This window comes from Lycium ferocissimum, chromosome 7 (assembly GCF_029784015.1).
Source record: "Lycium ferocissimum isolate CSIRO_LF1 chromosome 7, AGI_CSIRO_Lferr_CH_V1, whole genome shotgun sequence".
Classification (NCBI taxonomy): Eukaryota; Viridiplantae; Streptophyta; class Magnoliopsida; order Solanales; family Solanaceae; genus Lycium; species Lycium ferocissimum.
This window is the reverse complement of record NC_081348.1, coordinates 35,808,984-35,821,379: the sequence shown is the minus strand read 5'-3', so window position 1 is coordinate 35,821,379 and position 12,396 is coordinate 35,808,984. Positions and strand designations below refer to the sequence as shown.

At 37.9% G+C, this 12,396-nt stretch overlaps 1 protein-coding gene and 1 non-coding gene across 2 annotated transcripts; both read right to left on the bottom strand.

The window, feature by feature from the left end:
• Positions 1-157: 157 nt before the first annotated feature.
• On the bottom strand, positions 158-8,958 carry LOC132064671 (potassium transporter 7-like). The gene is made up of 10 exons (XM_059457741.1): positions 8,485-8,958; positions 6,278-6,506; positions 5,925-6,173; positions 5,722-5,772; positions 4,475-4,735; positions 3,452-3,504; positions 3,174-3,288; positions 2,701-2,955; positions 1,421-1,943; positions 158-1,046 (listed from the first exon to the last, which is right to left on the bottom strand). The coding sequence occupies exons 1-10, from the start codon at positions 8,755-8,757 to the stop codon at positions 512-514; spliced, it is 2,544 nt and encodes an 847-aa protein (XP_059313724.1). The 5' UTR covers positions 8,758-8,958; the 3' UTR covers positions 158-511.
• LOC132065849 (U6 spliceosomal RNA) lies at positions 5,594-5,699 on the bottom strand. Its single transcript, XR_009416821.1, has one exon. It is a non-coding gene; the product is annotated as a U6 spliceosomal RNA (small nuclear RNA).
• Positions 8,959-12,396: the final 3,438 nt, after the last annotated feature.

The following is a 12,396-nucleotide window of genomic DNA, read 5'->3' as shown; positions in this document are numbered from 1 at the left end:
AACATAGTAGAGCAATGAGGATTCCAATCCAAAATGAGATAACTCCGCCTACAATGTGCTGGGAACACATTAGTCATTCCACAAGCAAAACCAATAAAATGTACCCACAAGGTTGAACGTATTGCATTAGTAAAAAAAAAATATATATATATATATATATATATATATATATAATGTCATGGATTTGCATTTCTTGGAAATCATTACAGTCGCACGTGCAACCCAACAAAGTACAGTGATGAATCCTTGATACAACTATACCAAAAGCAAAATCTTACAAGCTCTAACATGAGGGACGTCCGAAATTCAACTCTGCAATATACAAGGCGTATGACTACTTTTGTGTATCCATCAAATTGTAATTTCTGCAATATGTAAGACAAGGCGTATGACCATTTTTGTGTATCCATCAAATTGTGGGGCATCGTCTATGATGTTCATAACTTTCCAAGTTGACAGAGCCAAAAATTCTGTCAAAATAGCTCATGTGACCCATACAAAAAAAGCCAACTCACACCATATATTGCATGCCGACCTGCACTAAATGTGAATGTGGTACACTCAAATTGGCAATTCCCCTCCTACTATTCTTTCTCAAGAAAGCATAAAAATAATTTATGATAAGCTTCTTAATGAACCATGAATCCTTCCTTGCCCTAATATCTCCATGACCAAGAAGATAGACCACACCAGATTCTTTGGCCTTGCGGATGAATGAGAGCTCCTTTTCAAGGGATTGCTCTGCATCAGACACTAACGACTCAGAAGACGTCCCAGGTCTTAGCTCTTCTGAAATGGTTTCTTCCATAACTGCCTTTCCTGTGTCCTTAAAATCAGATAAGAGAGGAACGCCTAGCGAATAAACACTTCCATTCGGAGCTACAAGTAACCTCGAGAAGGAGTACTCTTCTTCCGAGTCCGAACCATCGCCATCACTTTCAAGTGATCGCTCCTGAGCTTCCCTGCGTATGAACTTCTCGAGACTTTCAATGAGCAGTTGCTCAAAAGTGTGGTGATTTTCTTTACGAGCATCCTTGTATCCATATCTGTGGGTCCAAAGTTTTGGACAGAGAAATTAATAGCCTATTAACCTTAGATGTACATCAATTGCAGAAGAGAATGCAAATATAGCGACAGGAAACAGTTGTAATTTATAAGCATCCAAAGTAGAGGACATACAAAGATAAGCTGGTTGTTTAGCCATATTTGTTTGCAGAAAAGAATTAACATCATACACATAGGTGTTACCCTAAGGACTAGGAAATTTCCGGCTTTTTCAAAGGTTATGGTCTGTGATACATATTCATTTTACGTCTGACATGATTTATGAAACAGCCTTAATAAGATTGGTCTCTAGATTTGTCACGTCAGTTGGTCTATGTAGTGAAGGTATGAGCAAAACAAGGGGAATTCAGTTTACCTGGCAACACAACGGAATATGTGGTAGTTTTTGGGGCAGACTCGCCGGAACAGGAACCTTTCATTCTGAGGTACAAGTGGAACAGGAACATATTTTATACAAACAAAAATGATCATGGAATGCACAGCAGGTAGGGTCGTGAGAAAATGTCCAAATATGGCTGGTATTCCCTTTGCCAGTTCATTATAAAGCAAGCCAATTCCAGGAGCTCTGATAGTTCCAAGGTTGGGGCCCAATTCCCGCAACAAATCCATTGACATTTTTTGCTTGACTTCAGTTTCATATTTCAGCTTGCTTCCATAATTCCAGATGTACATAATCAGGAACAAGACAACAGCAAACACAAGTATAATCCAGCTTCCATCTCCCACACTCCATAAAACAGATGAGAAGAATGTTAACTCCAATCCCAAGAAGATAATGACAAAACTTAGCACAATTAAGATGTTGATCTGCCATATCAAAAGCATAACAATAGTAACCAATATTGTTGTCATCATCATCACTCCAAGCTCCGCTATGGCTGTCAAACAGGGTATGCATCAGAAATCAACAAGGCAGTCTATATAAATCATTTGATGACAACTTGGAAGCACCTTATGTTTTTCATCATCAATGACACAACTCTAAATTGAAATCCAAAAACTACAAGAATGTTTTCTCCTGCATTCCATAGTTAACAAGCAAAACTCTTCATACGAGAGGTAGGCTAAGTTTATTCATGAACAAACTAATCATTGTACATAGACTACATACTTCAAACAGACTGTCACAAAAGAATCTGTAGAGCATCTGATGTAGGAGAATTAGGGTTTCAGGGACAACAAACCAGCTCTTAGTCCAGCAGTTCTACAAGAGTTTCCTGTCATCTTCAAAATTTTGGAATTGTTATAAGGGAAGTTGAAAGATAAAATTAAAATATTGAAGAATAGCACAACTCTATGTTTTCATGAATGAGTTTAAAAACAAACAACATTTCCAAGGGTTTTAATTCCGAAACACGAGACAGATCAATTTAATAACAAGTTAACAAGATAGTAGTTTTTTTTTTAATTAGTGAGCATTTTATATAAACAAAAGAAGCACAAAGATTGTGCAATGGTTACACCAGGAGACAAGTTAACAAGATGGTAGATGGACAAGGTATTTCAATTTTGTATCTACCAACTTTCAAACATTTATCAGATAGCTCCAAGGGCACATCACGACAAACATTAAGTACTAAGGTAACAGAGAGAGCAACAGCAAAGAAATTGTAAGATCTAAGAGAAAAGGATTACCATAAGCATTTCCAATCTCATATATACTTGAGATAGAGCAGACCAACACCAAAGACAACGCCAGAAGAAACCAGTTCATGACTGGGATATAAATCTGTCCCATGAACTTCCGAGATGTATGAATGATCTTAAGGCGAGGGAAGCAGCCTAGAGCTGTGGATTGTTTAATGCAAGAAAAAGTTGCCGTGGTCATTGCCCTACTGGCAATCAAAGCAGCTATATTGGCAATCAAGAAGACAGGCCAGAAAGCTCCACCTGCATATAATGGCAGAATTTCACCCAACGAATACTTTGTCTGCGTGTCCTTTATATTCAGAAAGTATCTGTAATAATGAAAACTACACATGATCATGACACTTCTGTTTCCATTTATATTTTTACATCTCCAATTATTATGCCCATAATTTTTTCCATAGTTAATTATAAATAAACAAGATGTTCTCAGAATGAGTGCTACAGGACTAGAAATTTACTTGGTACAGAAGAGAAGAAAGCTTGTGTTGTGTCGGCATGGTTCTCCATCAGGTACGCAGCTTGACCAAGATATCCCAATAGAAGGCATGGCAGCACAAGGAACATAAATGTAAGCTGTAAATTGAACAACATTCTGTAGTCAATAACTATATCTGCCAAATTGGATATCTTTAGTGACAAAAAGAGGGAGGCACGGTTATGTCACAAAAATGCATGGATTTATGTTATTATATTAAGTACCCCCTTTTACCCAAAAAAAAAAACTCGTGCTGCATACCTGAACTGACCTCACAGAAAAATAGCAAAGATCTGCAAACATTGCCTCAGAACCTGAATTTCGGAATTGGTGATCAGCTGTATATCTAATAAAATAGATAAAAGAAGAACGGGCTTGATGGCAAAATCACAAACAGTCAAACACAACCTATCCTAAAAAACTCAAAAAGAAGGCGTATTATTCATGTTTTCCCCACAAGTCAACACACTAATTAGATGACAGCTTAATTTTTACAACTGGTTCTGTTGCATATAGAAGCTTGACCCAGAGTTTTACCCTTTGAATCAAGTTAAAGGACAGACAAAACTGCATATGGCTCTGGATGAGACCCTTACTTAAAAGGGCTTCACAATCTACCAACTCAGTGGTTCTATTTTATTGAAGCTGCATTATGCATGCAGGTCTGGACAAGAAAGCAGAGAAATAAATTAGAGAAATCAACTTTCAAACCCTACAACGGAAATGAGAATACAGCAACGGTCAGAAAGATACTCAAGATGAAATTTGACTATACATTAGATTAGGAAGTGAAATGATAATGATAAATGTTTCACACGTGGCATGACTTGCACAGGCAAAATCTTTTTATTAGAATTGTAGTTCAAGTGGAATCTGAAAATGTACTCATCAGTGGCCAAGGAAACAACTTAAAAAGGCATCCATGTCAAAAGGCCGCTTTTTTCCCAAGACTTGAAAAAAGTTCATGCTAAGGCCCTATTATCACAGTAATTCCCTAAAGCTGGCAGACTTTTGGTGATTCGATGTCAAGGAATATATGTGAGTTCCAAAACTTTACTTCTTCAGTGGAAGGCAATTTAGTAAGTCACTTCTCCCTGCAAACACTTATGTCCCCTAGCCCCAAGTACACATAAACCCAATCTCGTTTTCTTAGGGTTATGGTGGCACTGAGTTTAAATTGACCTCCCCGAGGGGGAAGGGAGAGAAAATAAGAAATGGATGGATTAGATATGATGTTTCTTAAGCAACAAGTCTGCAGGAAAATATTTCTGAACAGATGTCTACCTGTTGCACACAAAAGACAGCCACCAAGAGAGTACCAGGCCTTTGTTGAGTTGCGCTTGAAATAATAGTATATGTGAACAGGATTAAATGCCCTCCAAACACGAGAATCATACTTAATTAGGTTGTAGACACCAATAACACCCAGGGAACAAAACCATATAAACAAAGCAGGACCAACTATAAGACCCACTTTACTTGTCCCATACTTCTGTACACTGAAGAGAATTACAAGATATGCCACTGAGATCATCACTACTTGATCTGCAAAAGAAATAAAATCTAAGAAACTTGAAACTAAAAGGGCTTACACAATGATAAAAGAGTGAATGGAATTCATTTTCTCGTCTGATTCTAGAAAGTTAAATAACATTGTGGATTTAGTTTTAGAAGCTTTATAACTTCATAGTTAGGTAATATCCAGGTAAGCCGTCTACATCACGCCCCCTTGAGGTGCATCCCATCCTAGGACACTGCGTGAACGCATGATGCTTCGTGCACCGCCACGAGATGCAAAGAACAAATACTTAGAGTAATTGGGCAGCAGCAATCCCACATCAAACTTCAAAAACACTAGATATGACCATCCAAAAATAAAATACTACATCAGATGATATAATTAGGCCTACATTAAGGTCATGATGGAGAGATCGTAAATAACACACTTATAGCCTGTTTGGCCAAGCTTCCAAAATCTGCTTATTTTGAAAAGTACTTTTGGAGTTTAAGCAGTTTGTGTTTGGCTAATCAATTTGAAAAGCACTTTTGCCAATATTAGAGCAATACTTTGTGCTTGGTCATTGTTCCAAAAGTGCTTCCAAGGAAAAGCTACCATTTCTAGCTTCTGAAAAATTGTTTTTGCTGCTACTCAAAAGCAAACTTTTTCCTAAAAGCTTGGCCAAACACCTTGAGTTTCTAAATTAGCACTTTCTGAAAAAAGAAAAAAAAAAAGCACTTCTGACTTCCCAAAAGCTTGGACAAACAGGCTACTAGTCTTTCTTTAGCAATCTTACTTTGCCACAATGCAACATGCAACATAATCATAAAATCCTTCAATTACTGAGGTAGGTGGTGGCAGTGAGGTTTACATCTTGTTGCACGTAGACTATCAGAGTATAAAGCAAATTTTTGAACCATTTCTTATTAGCTTGTGTCATCTTTGCAAAGAAAGAGCTTACCTTCTCTATATAGTTCCAATTTTCACAGATGTCCACTTCATGAAGTGAACAATAATGTACAGATATTATTACCTTGCTTAACCCCAGAAACTCCAACTTTTAAGCCACCAACAGCAGACATTACTGCATCCACAATAGTTTAAAACTAACATTGAGTACAACAAAGAAATAGGTAAGGCTAATTTACACAGCAGGAAAAGGACCGCAGAGGACCATAATACGGCAACCATCCACTTCTCAGAGGCAACAAATTTTGTAAAATGTCCTAGGGGTACCTGACATAGCAGGTGTAACAACACCATCAGCAATCACCATTGAAGTGCCAGCAAGAACTAACATCAGAAGAAGCTTTTTCAATGTCAATGAAGCTTCTAGTCTTTCTTTTATTTTTAAAGACCTCTCAAGTTCTGGAGATGGCACCTTCAGTCTAAAGCTTGATATGCGAGCATCTGATCTAAGTTGATTGGGGAGAAGATTAACCTTTGCATGCCTACAAAGCAATGAGTACAAAGCAAAGGTACCACCTGCAGTCATTAACCAACTAATTGAATAAATCAGAACACACAAAACATGAAGTGTAATGTGGTAAATGTCGTGAAACAATTAGCCAAGTTAAATGTGAGCTCACCTTCACCATCATCATTGGCCCAAAGAACAATAAGGACATATTTGACCAAGGGAATGAGGATTAAGGTATATAAAACCAGGGATAATGCACCAAGAACATCTTCATTGCCATTGGCTGGGGCCTTACTAAACATCACACTAAAGGTATACAAGGGACTCGTTCCCACATCCCCAAAAACAACTCCAAGAGTCTGAAAGGCCAACAGGATTGTCCTACCCACTGAGACATCCTGCAAAATACACACAAATATTAGTTAATTCTATCATTCTCTGGAAAGGACCTTGGCCCAATGAAGTTAACAGAAAAAGCAGTGTTGTCAAAGGCTCGTTTGAGGCACGCTTAAGCCCTGAATAAAGGCGCAAAATAGTAGGCGAGCGCTTTGCCTCCCTTAGGGGATGCTTTAGTTCTGGCACCAAGCTGCTAAGGCTTAAGTCTCACCATTGATCACCCATAGACAATGTATTGAAGAAGACAGAACTACAGAAAAACTATTTCTATATTTCTTTCCAATTCTTTTATGCAAATAATTGTTGCTTATGTTTATTCTTATTTTCTTGTATTACATGTATCTTTTATTGCTCTCTTCAATTGTGCCTTTTTTCATTAAAGCCAACACTTTATTTGCTCTTTACGCTTAAATCTCAAACAGCCCTTGAAGCTCTTTTCGGGTTTTCGCGTCTAATAATACTGAGAAAAAGGAACTATTAAACAAAGCCAAAAGCAAATAAAGGTGAAGGTTCTCAAATTAAGCGATATCCCTGATCAATGGCTGATGCGATCAAGAAACATAGGTGGTCTTTGCTGCATAATTTTGAAGAAGAGTTTTTGTCCAAGAAAAGATACTATTTGTAAAAATTGTTTTTCCACCAACACATTTGCAGGCAGCAATATTGTCAGACCATTCACTGTAAGATGCTGCCTTTCAGCCATTTCTTCTGGCTGAAATATTTAGTCCTCTGCCCGCAGCTTCAAGTTTGCAGGATAGTCATTTCACGCCTTATTTTTTTAACAGTTACAGCCATCAAATGACTTTTACCCTAGTCTCGCTCTCTATTGGAAATATTGTCTCTAACAAGAAAGTAACTGGAATTCTTCTAATTGCTACAAGCTACAAAGTTCCTGTGGGATTACATTGGGTGTGTTGTTGTTTCTTGATCAGGTGGGTGTGTTGTTGTACAAAGTTATTTCACATGTCATTCGTGGTAACTGGTAAAGAAGCTATATCAAGCAATGGTAGGATGTGAAATTGGACAAAGTGTGTTTGCTTAGTCAAAAAAAAAGTGAAACTTCCTGACAAACTAAAACAACACTAAGTGAAAGATTTTCGTAGCAGACAAGATTTTCAATTGATAACGTGAAATGTATTGGCATTGGAGAGCTGTAAAATGCATGACTAAATGAGTGCAAAAATTTAGTGGGAGGCTGTGCAAATTTTCAATAGCTGAAGGTAATGTCAGCTTTGCAGACTTAACTGAGAACATTGCAGGAAGAAGATAAATGCTTCTCTGATTACTAAGAAAAGAGCTAAGCACACACCTAGATCTAGTTCAACAACTTTGTCTGTTCATTCCTTCTTATAACAAACTTGAATTTCATGCTGCTTTCTCTAAGTTTGACTAGCCCTTTCTATCCTTCTGCTATTTGAGTCCTTTTAGTCTTCTGTTTATCTACCCTCTAGTATATCAGATGAGCATCAACAGACTCCACATTTCAGTTCATTCATTGTTGTTAAGAAAATGATCTCACATCAAATAAATTCTATATAAAAAGTTGATCATGGAAGGAAAGAACAGCAATACAAAGTAGCACCAGCCGCTTGCATTAACTACCAACATTAGTAAAACTAACTTCAACTTTCCAACTTTTCTCCATTATCAATTTGGAATGTACTTGGAACAATATTGGCTAAAATATAGCGAATGGATATATATAGCAAATCTCAAATAGTTTACTCCCTCCGTCCCAATTTAAGTGTTTTACTTTCCTTTTTGGTCTGTCCCAAAAAGAGTGCCTCTTTCTATATTTAGTAAGTTGACAATTCAAACATCCTATATGCAACATTTTTGTACATTACACATACCTTTGATTTAGAACCACGATATTCAAAATCTCTTTTTTATTACTAATTTTATGCCCACTGAAACTAAGACACTTAAACCAGTAGGACTACTAGCAATGCAAAACAAAGAAATGACCGAAAGTTTGACCTCAAAATCATTTTTTTGAGCACCAGGAACTTCAAGAGCTTCGACATCAAAGGAATCAACACGAGGACCAGTACGGATCAGCTTCTGCTCCTCCTCATAATCCTCAGAGTCCAATTCCATGCCATTTATGGGTGTCAAATCATCACCATCCCAATCAACAGTATCACGATCACCACTATCGATCTCCGAGTCATATTCGTCCTGAAATACCCAACGTGATTCAGTCGAATCCATAGACCCGCCATTTTCCCTGTCTAATCCTTCGTTCGTCATCTTAAAGCCACTGTGTATTCGGATACGTGTGCATTAATGTGATATATAAGCAATGGTGTAGTGTAGGTTGAATGAATCAAAACCCTAGAAGCTGGGTTTTTGGATGAGATTTTGAAGAAAAAGAAAGAAAGAGTTTTGCAGTAATTTGGTTTGAATAGATCGAGCAGTGATGGAATGGAATGGAAAACGTGGCAAGTGGCAACGACCTTTTGCAACAGACAAACGTGACATCAACACCGTGAACGTGAAGGAGTCCGAACCAAAATGCCCTTGAAAAAATTATTTTGAACCAAAATACCCCAATAAAAAAAATGGCAAAAGACATCAAAACCCCCCCCGAACTATACCCGAAAAGTCGATATCACACCTAAACTATACTAACGACCTATTACACACCTTAACTTAGTAAAACTGAATTAAACTACCCCTCGACAGACCAAAACTCCCAATCAGTGAATGTCGTGGGCAACACTCGTCCCAGGATGAAGCCACGTATTAAATGAACTAATTTATTTTATAATCACGTCATAATAATATATTTAAAATAATTAAGCCATTTTAATACCCAAACCCATTTTTAACCCCCCATACCCATTTTAACACCCCAAACCCGTTTCATCACCCTAACCCACCCAAACCCACACACATCGACGACGCCCAAATGTAGAAAATCAAACGACAGCACAAACAACAAATCGTTCAATATTCGTCCTAAATCATTTATTTTTATAGTTTACCTGCTCAATATTGTCGGATTTCATACAGTTTTTTAGTTTTTCTTCATCGTAAACCTTTAATCGAAGTGTTGGTGATTGTCTGAACTTGGACGATTCAAGTTGGGTTTTTTGTTGACGTTTGGAGGGCAAAAATCATTTGTGCTACTAAAAGGTTAGTCCATTGTCTCATTTTGTTTTGTATTGTGCGATTAGAACTAGGGTTTTTTTTTGCGTCTTTAATTTTTCTACAAATTTACGGTGTAAATATTTGGGTAAATGCTTGAAAATGTAAATGTCAATTTGGTTGTTGTGTATTTCATTGACTATGAAATTGAAGTATTTATCTTGTTTTCGGGTGGAAATATGTCTTATGAACCGATTACTTTGCGATTTTACCATGGTGGTAATTTAACGACCGGCAAAAAACCCTACGTTGGTGGACAAGTGCTGAATTTACACGTATGGATTTAGATAGATTTTGTTACTTTGAATTGCTTGATTGTGTGAAAGAATTAGGGTATGACCACGATAAATGCACCATTTATGTTAAATTTGTCGATAGTGTGGTATTGGTAGAAATCAAATGTGATAGGGATACAACCCGAGTTCTTTGCATGTTTGGGGGATGGGGATATTTTGGAGGCTTTTGTGTGTCACATGGTTGAAGAGCCCCTAGTGGTCCCACCCTTATTAGAATATGTAACCCATGTGGAGGAGGAAAGTGATGTTTTTCTTTTGATAAAGTGGTGGTCAAGACTTTGGGGGTAGTGGTGTTCCATCTTTTGATGCATTTGATCTTTGATTTAGAGCCATTCAATGAACCTCCTTTTGAACCAACTCAAAATCGCCTCTCCAACCTAACTCTCCAAGTTCGTCCCTTGTACTCCTCCAACTTTTGACAATCGAATCAAACCTTGCTCTAATACTCTATACAACTGCATCAAATCCCCGCCCCTAATACTACTACCGAACCAAATCCTGCCCTAATACTCTCTTCGCATCAAATCCTACCCCTACTTTTTTTAAGGTGGTAGTGATTTAGATTCATACCTAGATGGATTGTTTGATGAAGGAGAAGTACATAGTGAGAGTGATGTAGATGAGGAGCTAAGGGGTTTTAGGGAGGAAGAGAGAGCTGGAAAAAGAAAAAGAAGGAAGAGGGGTGAAAGAGCTCCTGTTCCTGAACATGTTAAGTTAGGTTCAGGACCAAAAGGGCCAGATGTGGGGTATGATGAATCTGAAGGTGCTAATAGAGACACCATGGAAGGTAAGTTAGCTGGTGATGAGCCTTATTACCCCTCGGATGAAGGCGCCGATTTTGAGCGATCCGGATGACATATCGATGATGATGAAGGAGTAGTTGAACAAAGAGTAAAAGCAAAAAGAAGGAAGTTGACAAACGAGTTGTGTTTGATAAAACCTCCAAGAAAATAGTGTGGGAAACAGGCCTCCAATTTGAAAGTGTTAATGAATTTAGAAGCTGCAGTTACAAGTATGCGGTCCATGAGCATGTTGCCATTGAAAAATGTATTAATGAACCTACAAGGGTAAGGGTTAGGTGTGTGAGGGTTGTCCTTGGCTTTTATTTGCAGTCTTGACTCTAGGACTAACAACTTTGTGGTGAAGACCTATAATCCAATTCACATGTGTGACCCTACCAATAGGAACAAGCTTTGCAATACCAAATTCTTATCTAGTCACTATAATGAGAGAATAAAGGAACAACCAAACATTAGGATTTTTGAGTTGCAGCGGCTCATTAAGAAAGAGTTGGATCTTTATGTTGGTAGAGCGTGTGTAGAAGAGCAAGAAACAAGGTTTTAGGCTGAGTTGAGGGGTGACCATGTTTTGGAGTTTGGGAGGATTTTAGATTATAGGGATGAGTTGTTAAGATCAAATCCGGGTAGTACATGTGTAGTTAGGCTTAGTGATGAGACATTTGAAGGTGGAAAAAAAATGTTTAGAGGATTCTACATATGTTTTGATGCAATGAAGAAGTCATACTTATTTGGTTGTAGGAAGTGCATTGGTTTGGATGGTTGCTTTTTAAAGGGAATCTCAAAAGGTCAATTACTTGTTCTTTGTTTGTAAAGATGGAAACAATCGAGATGATGCCTTTGGCACAGGCGGTAGTTGAGGTTGAGAACAAGCACAATTGGACTTGGTTTATCGAATTTTAAAGGAAGATCTTGGTGGGAGATGGGACGGACATGGCTGTTATAACGGATATGCGAAGGTAAGATTTAAGTGTTGAATTCACTCCATTTCATAACTCTTTACCATAATGTTCTTTTACTTTACTAAGCGCCTATTTTTTATTCCTCACGGGGTCTTGAAAGTGCCATAACATTTGCCCAATGTTGAACATAGAATGTGTGCTAGGCATGTTTTAGCCAATTGGTCCCAAAAATACGAGAGGCCTTGAGAGGAAGAATTGCTTACGGAGGTGTGCAAAGTCAACTTTTGAGTCTCGGTGAATGAGAACTTAGGCGCATGAAAGCTGTTGGGAGAAGAATGCCTTGATAAGTTGATGTACTACAACCACGAAAGGTGGAGCAAGGTTTACATGAAATATACCACAAAGTGTGACATTATAGACAACAACATGGCTGAATGTTTCAACTCTTGAATCTTGGTGCAAGGCACAAGATCGTAATAACTATGCTTGAAGAAATAAGAGTCAAAATGATGAAGAGAATAGGACGGATGAGGGAGTTTTGTGACAGTTGGATTCATGACTTTTCTCCAATGGCATTGAAAGTTACGACGAGCATCTTCTGCAAGGTCTATGAAATGCAGTATTGAATGGAATTCTGATACAGGATATGAGGTTGTTGAAGGTCATTTTAGACATATTGTGGATCTGCCTAGACAAACTTGTTCTTGTAGAGCATGGATGTTGAAAGGCATCCCATGTCCTCAT